Consider the following 20443-nt stretch of genomic DNA (forward strand, 5'->3'; position numbering starts at 1 on the left):
CCCCTCTAAAAACGTAAATGTTACCTAAAAGATCTGACCATTCTGAACCAAGTAAGATTAGAAGAACTTACCATTTCAAAAGAAAAGACAGAGGTATACCTACAACACAGTGGAACAATAAACCAATCACATCAGTTTTTAAAAATGTACCCAAAAGAGCCCCAGAAGAGTGCAGAGACTACACACTCACTCTCCACCATACAATTTTCTCTAAACTCTCAGAACTTTTTAGCTGCGTCTCTTAACCTACCCCACATAGGTCCCCGGTCCCTAAAATACTCTAAAATCCTCAAAGATGTGACCCTGGGCTTGATTCCCCTCTGTATCCTCTATGAAGCTCAGGACTGTTTTGAACACAGGAAAAACAAGGAACAAATTTTTCCTACTAAAGGGAACCTCCAGTCTTTGTGTAAGACTAACTATCTTGAAGGGATAGTCAAGTGGAATCTGCATACTAAAAAGTTATGTGTGCTGAAAACCAAGATTAAAAAAATGGTTATTTTACTGTTTAAAATTTACTCTTGGGCTTCCCTGGTGGCGCAGTGGTTAAGAATCCGCCTGCCAATGCAGGGGTCCCAGGTTCGAGACCTGGTTCGGGAAGATCCCACATGCCGCAGAGCAATGAAGCCCACGGGCCACAACTACTGAGCCTGTGCTCTAGAGCCTGTGAGCCACAACTACTGAAGCCCGCGTGCCTAGAGCCCGTACTCCGCTACAAGAGAAGCCACTGCAATGAGAAGACCACGCACCGCAACAAAGAGTAGCCCCCGCTCGCCACAACTAGAGAAAGCCTGCGCACAGCAACGAAGACCCAATGCAGCCAAAAGTAAATAAATAAATTTAAATTTTACTCTTTACTATGTGACTCCATTATGAACTCTACAGAAATACATCAATAGGTGTGTTTCAATGCCACCTATGTTTCAAAACCACTGATGTTGAACATCTGAAATGTTAGTATTAAATAAAAATACTGAGGTTTAGTGGCTCATAAAGAACCCTCAAAACTGTATGATTGAGTTGCACGCTGTCATCTGAAAAAGAAGACATCAAGCAACTATTTAACTCTCCCAATTTGCATCTCAGTAACTACAATATAACAAATACAAGATTCCTGACCTCAAAAAGCTCAAGAGGGCTCAAATACTGGACAACTGTGAGAAAATATTTAGATGGCAATATAAGTACTAAAAAAGAATCATTAAAAATGATACAGAAAAAAAAAAAAAAAAAATGATACAGGATCACAGCCGGGGTGAGTAGTCAGGGAAAGTTATGTATGTGCTGAGTATACACACTCCCCAGGAGGGTAAAAGGGATATGGGAATTTTTGTGGAATATGAGCCCCTCTGTGACTCTAATGGGAGGTAAGGCCGATGAAGACACTAGAGTCATCTAATATGACATAGAAATAATTAAGTCCAACAAAGTGTCCTCTGATGAAGTGGTTAAAGAATATAAAGGACATGGTAACCATTTCAATCTGGATTCATTCAAAAGACTTTTAAACGTGAATGATAAAACAGAGGGGGAATATGCTACTTATAAGCGTAACATATGATTAGGGTGACCACACACACATCCTGGTTTGCCTGAGACAGCTTATTTTATGCCTGCTGTTAAAAAAAAAAAAAAAAAAAAAGTAATTTTACATAGTACTCATATTCACTTGTCCGAGTTTGGATGAAAATTTTATGCTACCAGAAAACTACTAGAGCTAATCAATGAATCTGGTAAAGTAGCAGGATACAAAATTAATGCACAGAAATCTCCTGCATTCCTATACACTAATGATGAAAAATCTGAAAGAGAAATTAAGGAAACGTTCCCATTTACCACTGCAACAAAAAGAATAAAATACCTAGGAATAAACCTACCTAAGGAGACAAAAGACCTGTACTCAAAAAACTATAAGACACTGATGAAAGAAAATAAAGATGACATAAACAAATGGAGAAATATACCATGTTCTTGGATTGGAAGAATCAACACTGTGAAAATGACTATATTACCCAAAGCAACCTACGGATTCAATGCAATCCCTATCAAACTACCAATGGCATTTTTCACAGAACTAGAAAAAAAATTTCACAATTTGTATGGAAACACAAAAGACCCCAAAGAGCCAAAGCAATCTTGTGAAAGAAAAATGCAGCTGGAGGAATGAGGCTCCCAAACTTCAGGCTATACTACAAAGCTACAGTAATCAAGACAGTATGGTACTGGCACAAAACCAGAAATATAGATCAATGCAACAGGACAGAAAAACCAGAGAGAAACCCACGCACATATGATCACCTTATCTTTGATAAAGGAGGCGAGGATATACGATGGAGAAAAGACAGCCTCTTCAATAAGTGGTGCTGGGAAAACTGGACAGCTACATGTAAAAGAATGAAACTTAGAACACTCCCTAACACCATACACAAAAATAAACTCAAAATGCACTAAAGACCTAAATGTAAGGCCAGACACTATAAAACTCTTAGAGGAAAACATAGGCAGAACATTCTATGACATAAATCACAGCAAGATCTTTTTTGACCCACCTCCTAGAGAAATGGAAATAAAAACAAAAATAAACAAGTGGGACCTAATGAAACTTAAAAGCTTTGCACAAAGGAAACCATAAACAACACAAAAAGACAACCCTCAGAATGGGAGAAAATATTTGCAAACGAAGCAACTGACAAAGGATTAATCTTCAAAATATACAAGCAGCTCATGCTGCTCAATATCAAAAAAACAAACAACCCAATCCAAAAATGGGCAGAAGACCTAAATAGACATCCCTCCAAAGAAGATACACAGATTGCCAACAAACACATGAAAGGATGCTCAACATCACTAATCATTAGAGAAATACAAATCAAAATTACAGTGAGTTATCATCTCACATGAGTCAGAATGGCCATCATCAAAAAATCTACAGACAATAAATGCTGGAGAGGGTGTAGAGAAAAGGGAGCCCTCTTGCACTGTTGGTGGGAATGTAAATTGATACAGCCACTTTGGAGAACAGTATGGAGGTTCCTTAAAAAACTAAAAACAGAACTACCATACGACCCAGCCATCCCACTACTGGGCATATACCCTGAGAAAAACCATAATTCAAAAAGAGTCATGTACCACAATGTTCACTGCAGCTCTATTTACAATAGCCAGGACACGGAAGCAACCTAAGTGTCCATCGACAAATGAATGGGTAAAGAAGATGTGGCACATATATACAATGGAATATTATTACTCAGCCATAAAAAGAAACGAAACTGAGTTATTTGTAGTGAGGTGGATGGACCTAGAGTCTGTCATACAGAGTGAAGTAAGTCAGAAAGAGAAAAATAAATACCATATGCTGACACATATCTATGGAATCTAAAAAAGAAAAAAGAAAATGGTTCTGAAGAGCCTACAGGCAGGACAGGAACAAAGATGCAGACGTAGAGAATGGACTTGAGGACACAGGGAGGAGGAAGGGTAAGCCAGGACAAAGTGAGAGATTGGCATGGACATATATGCACTACCAAATGTGTAATAGCTAGTGGGAAACAGCCGCATAGCACAGGGAGATCAGCTCGGTGCTCTGTGACCACCTAGAGGGGTGGGATAGGGAGGGTGGAGGGAGACGCAAGAGGGAGGAGATATGGGGATATATGTATATGTATAGCTGATTCACTTTGTTATAAAGCAGAAACTAACACACCATTGCAAAACAATTATACTCCAATAAAGATGTTAAAAAAGAAAATTTTAAAGTTTTCCTTACAAATAATTAGATATTATTAATTAGATATTATTCCTTACAAATATTCGTATAATATTAAATAATAATAATGCAAATAATAATATTTGTATTCCTTACAAATATTAATTAGATATTATTCCTTACAAATAATTAGATATTATTAAAATTATTAAATAATCCTTTTGAGAAGTGATCGAAGATTTCAACAGCTGGTTAAAATTGATATTATATCTTCAACACAAATGCCCCAAATCATCAAAATCCTAAGGATCACTTCCTAGAGTATATGTTAACATTATAAACATGTATCTTTGTTTTCATTTGATGATAAAAGTCTAAGTTCCAATTATGTACCATCCTTAAATATTCAGAAAAGTTCTTCGCTCATTGTAGGAAACCAAATTATTTTAGTAAATAAATAAAACATATTAATAACAAAAAATTGGGCACAACTAGAGCATTCTATGCGAGGCCACTGCAGTATAACTGTTATTATCCATTCTGATTTTTACCATCATGTCCAAACCATCAGAAGCAGGTTGCCATTACACCAGCGATAGGTAATAACCTTCCCACACCTAAATCTGACTCCAAACACTACAGCAAATAATTCTTCAGTTATTTCCATAGGATGATGAAGAGGCTATAAAAACCTCCTGTGAAATATGTCCTTTGTTCAAATGTGTCAGATATTTAGCCTTCCAAAATAACGCAATCTTCTACTTCAATACAACCAAATTACTTGTCAAAGCTAAATACTTTACTGAAAAAGAGAAGTGATGGCCATGTTAAAACCACAAAATGGCAGCTTCTCTCAAAAATTCACAAACTATTTCAGAAAACGTATTTGTACCTCCTCATTAGTAAGTGACACCTGGGATCAGTTGGCTCTGCCAGCACCTATTAATGAAAGTTCATTACTGGCTAGAGTTTCTGCCCTGAGTTTTGTACAGCGAACATGGGGGGAAGGGTTAGGTTATAATTAAATCAAGGAATGATGATAAGAGAAACAATACCCACTCAAGAAGCAGGAAGGGACTGGCATAAAATTAAACAACAGGCCCAATGTGGCAGCTCTTCCCATAACTTCTGCTGATTTATAACCGTGACTACTAATGAACCTTCTGAATACTAATTTGGATTCTTCAGAACCAAGAACCAAGGTTCTAGGATATGAGGCACTCTGCTCAATAAACCTTCTAAAAACGCTGAAAAAGAACACGTAAGTTAATATAATTACATTTTAAGTCACAAACTCTTCATGAGTTTGGTTAACATGAGCCACTTTTTATAGATTTCCCCCCCAGCTCTCAGACTGGCCTGAGAACAGAGGTCGGCAAACTTTTTGGGGAAAGGGCCAGATAGTATTCCAGGCTCTGCTGGCCATACAGTCTTGACACAGCCTCAGAGTTATGTCACCACTAGTCAACGCTGCCATTTTGGGGCAAAGCAGCCATAAACAAAACATAAATACAGCTGTGTTCCAAAAAAACTGTTCAGAAAAAAATAGGCAGTGTTCAGATTTGGCCTGGCTTACCCTAGTCTGTAGACCTCCAGTCCAGATGAAATATTTTAAAAACTAAAAATGTATCATCTGAGATAATACTCCCTTCCATATATAGGATGAAAGCCCAACTAAAAGTTGCCACACCAAAATCCCACAGAGCGCGATTCACAGAGAATGTTGTGCCATTTATACTGCTAACTGTATGAATTGTGTCTGCCTTGTCCAATGACCCTGAGCTCTCCCTTAAAACTCCCCAGGTCCCATAAAAAATTCAACTGCTACTACTATTCTCGCCTCAACATATGTCTCACTGCAACATATGGCCAGTGGTTTTCGATCTTTGCCAAGGAAAATAAGCAAGCTGAAGGGCTTTTTAAAATGCAGATCCCATGGCTCCAACCCAGACCCACTGGATTAGATCTCAGGCATTTTTCTTTTTTACGTTCCACAGATGTGCTGCAAAGATTGAAAACTACAGTATTTAGTCGAAACTGTCGATCGACAACCCATCAGAATCTACTGGGATCACAAATGAATCAATTAAGTAGGACGGAGACCTGAGAACCCACATTTTTTGAAAGCTCCCTGAGTGCTTATGATGCACAACTTGAAACACTACCGTGGAAGAGGTGTTACCCTCTTAGCCAGGCTACATCTGCTGTGGCCTCTCTGCTCAATAATTCCAGGAGCTACAAAGGAATACCTCTAAGGATTTGACATGGGTCAAATTACTGCCTTGGTATATAATACACATTCGGGTCTTTATGCACGTGTTCATTTCTCGAGGGCCAGTCTCACCTACTCAAACAGGAATAAAAGTTATTCCATATCAATTCATGTATATATCTTAAAACAGATATGAAGGGCTATTCTCTTCTTCACTAAAAACCAAACATTAATATTTACCATGCCAGATAAAGAAACTTCTTAAGTTTTAAAACAAAGTAGCATCCAATCTAAGCACTGCCCCAATTTTCCTAATCAAAGTATTTTTATAACTACATGATGAAACTACTAAAGCCAGAATGACATTTAGACATTTTATGACTTACTCATTTTTCCAAGAAAACAAAGTTTACTCCAGGAAACTGCATTTTAAAAATATTCTAATTAAAATCTCCCCTTTACTCCAAACCAAACTGCATCCACAAATGAAGACTAACACACAGCAGTACTTAAATGTTTAAACTACTGAATCTACAGTAAGTGAAACAACCTAATAGTAAAAAGTCACAAGACAACCATAAACAGTCTCACAAATTCTTACTGTAACAGAATAACTTCTGTGATGTGTTCAAAAGCTGTAAAACTGCGATAAGTAGAAAATTTCAACCTAGTAAATACTATCTAGAAAATGGTTCAAATACACTATGGTAAAGATAAACCTAAATGCAATTAAGGCACAGAATAAAAATATATACATTGTTATGGGAGTCAAAAATGTGTTATGCTACAGGAGTGAACACTAACATGTTTAATCTATAATTACCAGATCTATTACCAAAGAGCATGACTTCCTCTTAGGAGGAATAAGGTATGAAATTAAAATGACAGCTTCTAACTGATGAAGAGCCGGCATATCCTTGAAACTCTTAAAAATATATTCACACGGGGCTTCCCGGGTGGCGCAGTGGTTGAGAGTCCGCCTGCCGATGCAGGGGACACGGGTTTGTGCCCCGGTCCGGGAAGATCCCACATGCCGCAGAGCGGCTGGGCCCGTGAGCCACGGCCTCTGAGCCTGCGCGTCCGGAGCCTGTGCTCCGCAACGGGAGAGGCCACAGCAGTGAGAGGCCCACGTACCGCAAAAAATATATATAGATAGATAGATATTCACATGTATGTCATAATATTATGATAAATTTGAAAGCTAAAAAAAAAAAAAAAAAAACCCAAAAACCATGACCAGACATGACGCATCTTTTCTTTTGGTAAGGGCGGGAGCCGCGCTATGCAGCACGTGGGATCTTAATCACCTGACTTCGGTTCAAACCCGTGCCCCTTGCATTGGGAGTGAGGAGTCTTAACCACTGGACCACCAGGGAAGTCCAGATGTGTCTTTTGTTACATTAAAAAATATATATATTATTCAAGACAAAGTATTTATTTTATACTTAAAAGCCCATACTATTAGTTGTGCTGGAATATTCCTAAAAGGAATATTAGAAAGAAACGTGAGGTGGCATCTTAAAACGAACCAAGTAAACCTACATGACTTTTATTACCCAGGCAAGCTGAACACTTACCATTTGATTCCTCCCTTTATACTGAACAGTGAGAAAAGAGAAGCACATAAGAGGGCCTAATTTCAAAGCTTTTAAAAACAAAAACAAACATTAAAATTGTTTAACAATTTTTCCCAAAGACAGTTTTCAAAGTAAAAATGAAGAATAACTAATGCAACAATGGCCTCAATGTTTCTTCTATTAACACAAACCAGTCAAGACTAGTATAGAGCTTTTGTTAATATTTCTTTAGTGCTTGATTAGTTTATATTAATAAGCATTATGGAGCTAGGAACCAAATAAAACTGATACCAAAATGATGAAAAACCTGTGTCTATTCATAATTTCTAATCTCAAAAATACCTAAAAATAGAACAAGGACTATATTTTCCCCTAGATATTTAATTCCATTACTACATACTATGATTCCTTTCCAGAAAATTAAGAACATAGTAACTTTGTGGCCTAACATGAGTATTAATTAAAAAAAAAAGTCACCAACACTCCAGCCCAGGATTCAGCAAACTTTTTCTATAAAGGGCCAAGGAGTATTTTATTTTAGGTTTTGTGGGTCAAAAATACTCTGTTTAGTAGTCTTTTTTTTTCTTGTCCATCAACCCTTTAAAAATGTAAACACCATCCTCGGCTCTGTGGTAGGGTGGTATGAAAATGGGTGGAGGTTCCAGGCTACAGTTTGCAGACCTCTGCTCCAGCCAAATTAATCTTATGATGCTTCAAATATGCAACACATACTTTAAGTAACTACTTAAAAATATCTTAATATTAAAATACTTGATCATCTAAATTTTCTAAGAGCATGTTTATGAAACAATAAATGATCTATTTTTAAAATGCCAATAAATCTGTCATATTTTTAAATATCTAATTTGTTTATTCTCAAAGTTCCTTGGCTATCTATAAAATTTTACCCACCACTAAAATGATTTTGAAACATTCGAATGTTTTTAAGAATTTGCAGTATTTCAATTTTAAACTGTAGCAACATTTCTAAATAGTTTTTCAATAGAAAAGTAAAGTCGAAACTATCTGTTGTCCTTTATTAATTATACCTATATTAAATACCACTGAACATATTAAAAAACACTGGTGTAAGTTTTTTTTAAACTGAAATTTCAAAGAATGAAGAGTTTGCAATCAAGCTTATGATGTAGCCAGCTTAAGTTTAACAGAATATTTTATTTAATCATTTCCTTCTGGTCCCTAAATGATTTACATCATTATACATAGCTACACATTTGCTCCAAGAATATAAAGTGTATGCCAGAGAAATATTAAGAAAGCTAATTCCACCAACTTTACTATAAGCAGGCAGTTTAAAAAAAGATACGTTGAGGTACATAAAAGAACTGGGAAGAATTTCCTAATCCTCAATGGAATGAAATAAAATTTCCCTAAGAAATATATCACATGTGGTTTACATCGACTGTATTTTAAAATAAAAACGCTAGTTTTCAAAATATATGCGCCTGAAATTATTTTTTAATTCCACATTCTTTTATAACATCATAAAATATCCTCACATTGATAAATCCAACAGATTTATGTTCAAATGTAACTATGAAAGACCACCATTTAAATATGTCACTATGCAAGTGCTATGTATCCAAGAGGAAAAGAGAATTGCAATAATGCTAGAAATTATTCAAAAAGAAAGTTCAAAATGTACTCAACTAATTTTCTAATGGGATTTATAAATCTATTAATTTAAACTTTTAGTGTGACTTATAAATAATAAAAAAATTTCTAACAATTTAAATGCCATATAATTTTCATTCAAAGGATATTTACTTGATGGAAGGTAAGATAAAAAGTTCTTGTTGCTATTCTACTTAGGATTTATATTGCTGTCTGTATTCATTTTAAGTATTTTTTTAATTTTCCAGGGACAAAAGAACAGGGACAGAGACAGTCAGAAAAAAGACACCAATGATTGGAATTAATATATTTAGCCTCAGAAACTTACTTACTAAATAATCATGGCTTTTGAACAGCTAGAGGAAAAAAATACTGGTAAGTATTTTTTAGAGTGAGTTGTTAAGCTGGCATTCATCTAAGGTGAACAATGAGACTCTGTTAATTATTATTAAGACCCTGTGGGTTATAACCTACTTGAAGTATCCTTTTTTGCCCTACCATTTTGCCCCCCCAAAACAAAACCCTGAGTCAGATAATGTCTTTGGAACTAACTCCAGTTTACAAGAAATTCGGGCATAAACAAACTTGCTGAACATCACTGCAAGGATACAGTCAACAAAATCCAGGACGTGAGATACTCTATACGAGGAGCTGTTTCTTTAAAAAAAAAAATAAGGAAAAAAAGAGGGAGAGAAAACCTATAGACTAAAATGACTGGATTTACCAACCGATCTGAAGAAACCAACTACTTTTTAAAAAAAAAGTAAGACTTGGGCGAACTGGAGCTTTTAGTAGTTAATATTAAATAACTGGCAATTTTTAAGATATGATAAAGACATTTTTTGAGAGTCCTTATCTTTTAGAGATACACACTGAAATACGAATGAAATCATATGAAGTCAGGGGTTTCATATAAAAAAAAATTAGGGAAAGTGGGTATACTTAAAGATGAAAAAGATCTGCTAAGTATTGATAACTGTTATGGTTGAGTGATGAGCACATACTACTTCTACTTTTCTCTATGTCTACCAAACTAAAGAATTTTTAATGTCAATTAACGGTGAAAATCAGTCAAGTGGAGATGATGAATTTATCAAGATTCCTAGTTTAGTAGGAATTAAAAAAAGATAAAGTAAAATAGAGAAAAATTTAATATTCATTTCATAAAGCATGATTATCTTCAGAAACTAATTTTAATTTATTACCTGTAAGAGGTTAAGAAATTCGTTAGTTTAACATAAACATGACAAATTCAGAAAGATTAGAAAATATATTACTATATAAAGCAGAATCTAAAGAATTCTAAATATATATCATCCGCCTGACAATGTAAAATCATTTTAGTTAACCAGTATTTTACTTACATTTTCCATATAGTTTGGCTTAAAGCCCTCCTGCTGTCGCCTCAGCTCCTCCTGTTCTCTGTGTCGGATCATTTCCTCTTCACGACGACGGTGCTCTTCTTCATGCCTGAGAGATTTTTAAATAAAAACTCAGGGTGGTTGACATATAAGCCATAATACGGTATTTTATTTCAGGTAAAACAAAATCATTTATATATATCATTTATTTATACTTTATGCCTAATCTGTGATAACGAGTGGCTTACCAGATTTACCTTCCTTTTATTTTGCTCTAAACCATTACTAAATCAAACAAACCAATAAAATAATTTATCTAGGGTAAATCAAAAAAGTAAAATAACAGCATATAACTAGGATAATTATATGCTTACAGTCAAAAAATCCAGAACCAAAAGCTCAAGCCAGTACTCTATTACTCCACAAGAGAAAGCCTGGGATTCACAATCACTGGCACAGCAGAGTTAGTTCTTAGAGACACTCAGAACCTATTCCAATACAAGCCACTGCAAAGGACCACATTGCCTAGACAAAAATCCTACTACGTGCAAAAGGAAGCCTTAACAAACATTCTCTCCCCCACTTCATTAATGCACTGAGGAAAGTATGCACCTGGAGCAGGTGTCTGATTACCACCTGTTTTCGCAAATTAAGTTTTATGGGACAATCATTCCCTCACTGTCTGTGGCTACCTTTGGGCTAGAGCAGTGCTGAATAGCTGATACACAGACCATATGACATGAAAAGCCTAAAATATTTACCATGTAGCCCTTTCCCAGGAAAAGTATGCCAACCTCTGCCCCAGAGATATCAAGCATGGAACAACAACTACAAGACAAACAAAAAAGATATGTATGTGCAGGATTACTATTAAATCATAATTAGTTACAATATGATTAAGAGGGAAAAACCTACAAAATAATATTAAAGTAACAGTCTGACATTATACTGACATTTAAATCAATGCAAAAAAAAAAATAAATAAAAAATAAATCAATGCAAACTCAAATATACATGCTCTCCACTCAAAAACAAAAAAGTAATTTAAATAGCAAAGACTATATAATGCTGATGCCCCCTCAGTAGGTCTCATTTTCCAGGCTACTCTTATAAGCACCCTTTTACACAAGTATAGATACTTCGTTGTTGTTTTGTACACCAAACACAGTACCTGAACTAAAAGAAATGGCGGTTTCACCCACAGCCAGCAAGAAAACAGGTTGTTAGGACTTCATATCAGACCATGTGCAAGTAACAAGACAATGTTCCTAAGGTATTTCAAGCAAACTCTAGATTTTGAGATATCTACGTCCCCAGTGTAGATCTCTATTCAAGGAAACAGAATATTCCAATAAACCGGTTAATCCATTTCTAGTACATTAACACACTCATAAATTTTATGGTTAAGAAAATACTTTCATGTTCATACACTGGTGAAAATGTACATAGTGACAAGAAAAATTCTCTTATTCAAAAACTCTAAGGCCACATGTGTTTTTCAGACTTTAAAAAGGGTTTAATATACTATTATGATATCCCCAGTAGGATCTATTATGATACCCCAGCAGTACCCAATAATCAACACCATTAATACTTCTGTAGCAAGATGAACATTCACATTCTACAAATATAACAAAGGTTTGGCATGACCACAACATAAAACAGGTCAGGCTTTGCATCATACAGGCTCATGTCAGATCCTGCCACTAAATGATACTCAAAGCTTTTTGGTCTTCAAGATTGCAACAATGACTTTGTTGAGGACCAACGTGTAGCAAACAATTTTATGTGTGCAAATCCATTTCCAGTAAACTAAACAGAAATATCTATACATGTGTGCAAGAATGTATACACACAGATACAAGACTGTACATTAATTAAAGGCAAAAGGTTGAAGACATTCAATTACAAATGAGGGACAAGGAATACAATACAACCATTACAAAGAGGCAGATTTGCATTTACTGACATGAAACAATGTCTAAGGTACAGTGTCAGAAAAAAGGCAAGCAAAACAATAGTATTCCTATTGCTGCATCTAAAAACCATTTGTAGGAGCAGAGAAGAGAGTATGAGAGTTTCTATCGCACTGGGGATAATCTGGGGAGACAAGAGCATTGCCCTTTTTCTTTTGTACACATACGTATCATGTGAGTTTTTTTAAACATGTATTGCCATAACATTTTTAATTTAAAAGATATTTTAAACAAAATTTATAATGTACTTCTCCCCATTGTTAGAGCAATTTTTTTCTGATAAAATATGAGACTACATTTATATCTGGAGAAAAAATACGGTAAAAAGGTATAAAATCACTTTAAACATTTGCTATTTTTTTCCTTCCATTCCATTGCCTATAGATTCCAGAGTTTCTACTTTATTTTGTGATTACACCACACTGACAATTCCATAATATAAATTTACAGGCAACATATAGGAACATTCCCTACTGTACATGCTTGCTTTTAATTTTTTTCTTTCCACAAGATGCTTTAACAATTATCTTTATATTTAATGTCTCTTTGGATCAAGGATAATTTCCTAGGTTATATTCACAAATGTAACTAATAAGCATGATGAATTTTAACATCCTTCATGTTATACTTAATTGGAAGCTGACAAAACCTCTATTTTACAATTTATTTTAATTGGAAGCCCACTAATTGTCTCATATTTTAATAGGACTTTGAAACCTGAGAGGCTTTAGGCACTAAGCTATGATACGACTGATATAAAAATGTCCTGCTCTTTGTTCCAGTCCAGCACTATGGCCCCTACACCCACCAAAGGCCTCAGTCCATCTGATGATCTTTATACTTTGTCAAATGACATAAAAAGGGAAAGAATGGATGGATGGGTAGATGAGTGAGTAGGAAGGAGTAAGGGAAGGAAAGAAGAGAACAAATGAACAAGTACTAAGTGGGCCAGTTACAGCCTGAACCAGCCCATCTAAGCCCTGTCCGCCTTCATTGTCACAGCCTCTGAAGAAGTGACCCACGAAAACCTAACTTATTTGTAGCATTGAAATGAAAACCAGAAAATTTTGTATACTCCAAATTATTTAATTTCTTTCAAATATATTTTCTTAAGCAGTTTTTTCAGTCTCCCAACTAAGGTAAACAGAAAGGCTGTGTCCGGACTCTCTGGCTGTCTCACGTGGCAGCCTCCTGAGTCAGACCAACTTCTGCAGGCTGCTGCATTTTTATCTGCTTTCTGCTGCAAGGGCAGGATATGTTTAACAATTATTAGTAAAGTAAGTTCCTAGACACTATTTTTTTCCTTTCCTTCATACATGCTGCAAAATAACTCACACATTATTTACATTTCTTAAATCAAGAAACAATTCTTACAATTAACTTCAAAACAAACTCCACAGGCACAAGTAAAGATTAACAGATTTATCACTGGCTGTATCTGCTAGAATACAGCCAACCATAAAAGTTACGCATCAAATTATCACCTAATTGTTGATATATCTTTATATTGTTAGTACACACTTATCTGAATTTCAAATTGAATCTGATATACCTCTGCAATATTAAGTAAGATTAATGGAAGACCATTCGGTGAAAAATTACCAGGTACATAGAATACTTATCACGTCAAGCAACCAATATTTCAATTATTAAACAAGTAACCTATTAAAAATTCCAGTAAGTACTGCGTTCTATTTTGTGCGCTTCACTTTCTTTTTAATAATCTGATCATATTCCAACTAATGTCTGCCTCCCTCCCAGATTACCTAAGTGCCACACCAGCAGAGCTTGTGTCTTTTGTTTTCCACTGTATCCCCAGTACCTAGAGTCCTCTTTTTCATTTTTGTATTTCCAACTAATTTTAAACTTACAGAAAAGTTGCAGAAATAGTAGAGTTCCTATATCTCCCTCATGCAGCATCCCCTAATATTAACAACATCCATAACTATAGTACAATTATGAAAACCAGGAATTCACACTGGTACATTGCTACAGTTCAACTCTAGGTCTTACTCAAATTTCACCAGTTTCCCCACTATGTCCTTCTTCTGTTCCAGGACCCTATCCAGAATCTCACATTGCATTTAGTTATTATTTCTCTTTAGTCTCCTCCAGTCTGTAACACTTCAGTGTCTCTTGGTCTTTCATGACCTTGACACTTTTAAAGAGAACTGATTATTTTGTACAGTGTCCTTCAATTTAGGTTTGTCTTAAGTTTTCTCACGACTAGCATAAGGTTATGAAGCTTTGGCAAGAAAACCAAAGAAATGACAATGTACACTTCTGGGTGCATCATATCAAGGGGTGCCTGGCGTCCGTGTCTTATTAAGGGTGATACGAACCTAAACACTTGGTAATGGTGGTATCTACTGGGTTTTTCCACTTCAAATTTACTATGTTTCCATTTGTACCTCATACAAATTTGAGACTCCACAAATCCTGTATCCCAAGTTTTGCGCAACCACCTTAGCACCTATTGGGAAATCTTGAATGAACTATAGGCGTGCCTCATTTATTGCCCTTCCCAAAAATTGCATATTGCTTTTGCACACTGAAGTTTTGTGCCAACCGCGTGTTGTCAGATGGTTAGCATTTTTTAGCAAGAAAGTATTTTTAATTAAGGTACACACATTGTTTTTTAAGACATCATGCTATTGCACACTTAAAACACTATAGTATAAAGGTAACTTTTATATGCACTGCGAAACAAAAAAATTCACTTTATTGCAATATATTGTGCTGGTCTGGAACCAAACCCACAGTATCTCCAAGGTGTGTCTGTATTACTGCAGTATTCACCCATTGGTAATTTTTCTCTCAGACTCATTTCACATTTATTATTTGGAATTCTACTTCTAACAACTAAGGAAGAGTTGTCCATTCTCCCCATTTATTTACTTACTCATTAAAATAACTTCTATCAGCACAAACTCATGGATATTTACTTTATTCAACAGTGTAAAATCTAATACTATCATTTTTTATTTTGTGGTTGAAATTGTTCCAACTTTGGCCCTTAGGAGCACCTTCAGTTTGGCTCCTGTGTTCTCTCAACATGCCCTAGCATTGTTCAAGTACTTTGCTTCTCTCTGACACAAGATTTGTCAGGCTCATCTTGGACTTTTCAATCCTGGAATCAACCACTTCTCCAAAAACCCCTGGTTCCCTTTATTGGAGAATGGTGCTCAGAAACAAAAATCTGGGCATTAGATGAGCTCATTGTTCCTGAAGCATCACTGCTTCTAGATGGACAGGGCTAGGAAATATGTATATATCTATGAACCGATGTAGATATACATGTCTATATTTCTGTATCTGTCTAGATTAAATGCCACTCAGTTCATACTGATACTTAGAATCCCCATTAAACATCACAGGAGTCGTTTTAATTTTAGCCTTTCTCCCTTCTTTCTTTCTCCAACAATGAGAAACCTGGTTCATACTGATCTGTACTAATATATTCACTTAAAAAAGTATATATTATTTTCAATAAAGTCTTGATCAAAGAGAGGAAAAAAGTATACACATAAAGTAGTTTCAGAATTGCAAACCTATATCCTTATGAGAAATACATTTACTAACTAGATTAAAGAATTTATATATTGTTCTTGCCACTAGCCTATAGTATTCAATCAAGATACAGTTTTCCAAAGTTATTTAGGTTCCTTATTTTCTTCCCCATCTCCTTCCAGTGTGACAATGCTGTCCATTTATATATAATATAGTTAAGTTTATCTGTTATATTTTTATTCCCTACTTTGGGTTCCCCCACATTGATTGTTTTTTTCTTGGTTTCTGTTTTTCTTTTTGTTGACTGAAATACAATTGATTTACAATGTTAGTTTCAGGTGTACAGCAAAGTGATTCACTTATACATATATACTCTTTTTCATATTCTTTTCCATTATGGCTTATTACAGGATATTGAATATAGTTCCCTGTGCTATACAGTAGGACCTTGTTGTTTATCCGTTCCATACATAGTAGTTTGCACCCCACATTGTTTAGTTTTAATTACTTATTATTTTAGCACACTAGTATAGGGCACTAATTTTAAAAGTCTACTTGTCAAGGATAAATGTAAGAGAAGAAAGCTGGATTCAGGTAGGTTTATGTTAGGGGAGAGGAGGTTTCCTTTTCTTTGTACAAGTAGAGGAGACTTTAACACATTTACATGAAGTGGAAAGAAGCAACAAGAAAGAAACTGAAAAAGGTCCCTCATGTAAGAAGTTCATGGCGGGAGTTATTTACACCAGTGGTTCTCAAAATTTAGGATGGGCTTCCCTGGTGGCGCAGTGGTTGAGAGTCCGCCTGCCGATGCAGGGGACACGGGTTCGTGCCCCGGTCCGGGAAGATCCCACATGCCGCGGAGCGGCTGGGCCCGTGAGCCATGGCCGCTGAGCCTGCACGTCCGGAGCCTGTGCTCCGCAACGGGAGAGGCCACAACAGTGAGAGGCCCACGTACCACAAAAAAAAAAAAAAAAAAAAAAAAAAAAAAAAAAAAATTTAGGATGCACCAGAGTCACCTGGAGGATTTACCAAAGCACAGGTGAATCAGCTAATGATTCGGTAGTTCAGAGGGAAGGCTTGAGACTTTCTAACCATCTCCTAGGTTAGAATGCTGATGCTGCCTGCCAAGTACCATAAATTGAGAATAAGTAGGTTAGAGTAAAACCAGAGAAGTACCAAGACAGAAATACACAAACGCTGGTATAATCAGGTATCAAGTTGGAAGAAAAACACTAAAATATATGTCTAGTACCTATCTCCTGACCGTGAAGACACTTCAAACTCATTAACAGTTTTTCGCTTTATTTCCCATGAGCACCTAACTTCCGGTCACAAGCACTTACTACTTTTATAGCACTTTCAAAACAAAATTTTAAGTTTGCTTTAATCTATAATATCTTTGTTTATAACAATTCCTAATTATGTTTTTGTTTTTTTCTTTTTTTGCGGTACGCGGGCCTCTCACTGTTGTGGCCTCTCCCGTTGCAGAGCGCAGGCTCAGCGGCCATGGCTCACGGGCCCAGCCGCTCCGCGGCATGTGGGATCTTCCCGGACCAGGACACGAGCCCGCGTCCCCTGCATTGGCAGGCGGACTCTCAACCACTGCGCCACCAGGGAAGCCCCTAATTATGACTTTTGAAACTTGTAAGAGTAATACTTATCTCATATTTTACAACTGAATACTGCAGGTACAAGAAAAGCTGTTAATTTTTGTTTCTACATCTTGGATCAACTACTCCCTTAAACTTCCTTACTTAACCTAAAAGATTTTAAGTTGCCCATCACAGTTCTCTATTATGTACTGAGATCTTTAATGCCCATACCCTTTTTACCATGGATTCCAGATATCTTTTTTTTTTTTTTTTTTTTTTTTTGCGGTACACAGGCCTCTCACCGCTGTGGCTTCGCCCGTTGCGGAGCACAGGCTCCGGATGCGCAGGCTCAGCGGCCACGGCTCACGGGCCCAGCCACTCCGCGGCACGTGGGATCTTCCCGTACCGGGGCACGAACCCGTGTCCCCTGCATCGGCAGGCGGACTCTCAACCACTGCGCCACCAGGGAAGCCCCCAGATATCTTTTTTAAACAAATTATCACAAGTACAAAAATGCTTAACGGCATTCAGAGTAGTAGTATACGCATGAAAAAAAAAACTCAGATCAACGCAAATATATCCATCTCTGGAAAAATGGCCCCGTAAATCACGGTGCATTCTTACAATAAATTATACGAAACAATGCCTAAGCCCTTTATGTAAGTTCACATTGTCTGTAAAGTGTCCATAATCAGCTATAAAAAACATAGAATAACAAAGATTTGTGTTATCTCAAAGAGTTATGTTATCTTCTGGAGTAATTCCCTAAATGTGGTCAGAAATCGACAATTTTGGTTTCCTCCCCTGTATTTTCCAAGTTATATAACTTGTTGATAACAGGCATTGGGAGTTTTATTCATAACATACATAATGAAACCTACATATATTCACGTATATGTTATAGTGATGTTCTTTACCTCAGTTGTATTTGCTTCCGTTTTTGCAGCTCTTGGTTTCTAAGTTCTTCTAAGCGTCTGAGTTCCTCTTGACGCCTCATTAAATCTACAAGATATTGATTACAGATTAATATTTTTAGCTTCCCCTTCTGTATTTTTATATTCATAAGCATATAGATTCTCTATGACTGGCAATATATGTGGTAACTTATTCATACTCATGCACCTAGCTTCTCTTTTTGTCTATCACATCATTTTACAATGAAAGATTATAAGCTGTGTAATAAATTAATATCACTTCTGGGCCCATTTCTTCATGTGTATGAAGAAAATAATAAATCCATCCTTATATTAAGAAATTAAAATGGGCAGTAACTGTTTTAAAACAGGGCCTACAACATATTAAAAATAGAATAGTAGCTACATTTTCATTTACATAGTTTTAAACAAATTAGAATTTTTTTCAGCAGCAAGCTCAAAGCCCAAAAAGATGCCTTGGCAACCATCAGCAGAGAGCATGTAAGAACCAGACCAAACAGTACGAATAATGAGATAGGACATGGCATAAAACTCAAAAACATCCCTCCCAACACAATCAGCAGGTTTCCTCCTGCATCAGGTCTGTGTCATATGAAGGAGGGCAATGAGGAAACAGTTCTTGAAAGGGGAAAAGGGCTGAATACTGATATGAACAAGACCACTTTAAACAGGACGAACATTCCCACTGTCACCAACCCGTGTCACATCATCAAGAACAGGGGTTCCATAAACAAAAACAAACAAACAAAAAAACAATAAAATATATTTCCAGAAAAAAAAAGAACAGGGGTTCCACTGCAGAATAAGATGATGAAAGATACATTTGTTTTGCACATCTGAGAAGCAGTGGGTAAACTTCCCAAGTATTAAAACTCTTTGTACTATCTTACCAAATTACATGTCCACGCATGCATAAAATATATATATACACATATACAGATATATGAATACCCTGAATAACACAAGTATTGGTTGTTTTTATTTTCTTTTTCTAAAATCATGTTGCCTGAAATTTCTAAAATAAACACATATTATCTTAATTGAATGTTTCTTAATAAATTGCTATATTCAGAATTCACTTAACATAATACTTAACAGTTAAAGTTAATATTTCATGTGCCAATAACTCTAAACATCTTAACCATAACAACACAGGCATAATTATAACAAGGTATTATCCTCCCTACAGATTGAATTATGTATTAATTATGTCAAAGAAAAAAGATCCAGACAGATTATAAATGTGCTCTAGCCATCCAGCCACTACATGGTTCAACTGGGATGTATAGCCAAATCTATCCTTATTCCAAAGCTCTTTTCAAAATGCCAGCATTGCAAACCTGGCTGTTCAGCCTCAACTGAGAAACTTAAAAAAAAATTTTTTTTTTAAGATTTTCGGACTCTGCTCAGGAAAGCCTGCTTTGGTATATGGGATAGGAACCAGGCGATTCTGATAACATGCCAGTTGAGAAAACATTTAGCTATCTTAAAACCCAAACATGACTACAATTAAGTTCAAACATTTTTACCATTAGCTGTCAACCTTGACTACTCATTAGAATTACTTAAGCACCTTTTAGCCATAGACCAATTAAATCAAAATCTCTTGGGATGTGGACCAGCTATGAGTATTTTTTTTTGAAGCTCCCTAGATGACTCCATTCTGCAAACAACATTGAGACCCCATAACTATCATATAATTTCTATAGCTGGCGAGACTTGTAAAGACCAAAAATATACAATCTATTTATATTCCTAAGGGGAAATGCGTCAATAAGCCAAAGCATGGGAAGTATCTTACTACCATTAATTACCCAAGGAAGTCAATACAGCGCATCCTGTAACAGTTTTATTATTGATTTTGTAAGGTTAGCTGTTCTTAAATCAGGGGCACATATAGTAATAAATGTAAAATTACATTTTCTTCCATGAAAAGGAA

The 20443-nt window shown here is 35.9% G+C and overlaps 1 protein-coding gene across 1 annotated transcript in view; it reads right to left on the bottom strand.

Annotated features, from left to right (window-relative positions):
* The window catches only part of PSPC1 (paraspeckle component 1), a 58947-nt gene that overhangs the window by 15885 nt on the left and 22619 nt on the right, over nt 1-20443 (bottom strand). The window contains exons 5-6 of the mRNA XM_032610973.1: nt 18487-18571; nt 10495-10600 (exon numbers count right to left, since the gene is read on the bottom strand). Of these exons, the coding sequence (XP_032466864.1) occupies nt 10495-10600; nt 18487-18571 (191 nt within the window). The remainder of the gene's footprint in view (nt 1-10494; nt 10601-18486; nt 18572-20443) is intronic.

Source organism: Phocoena sinus, chromosome 18, assembly GCF_008692025.1.
Source record: "Phocoena sinus isolate mPhoSin1 chromosome 18, mPhoSin1.pri, whole genome shotgun sequence".
Classification (NCBI taxonomy): Eukaryota; Metazoa; Chordata; class Mammalia; order Artiodactyla; family Phocoenidae; genus Phocoena; species Phocoena sinus.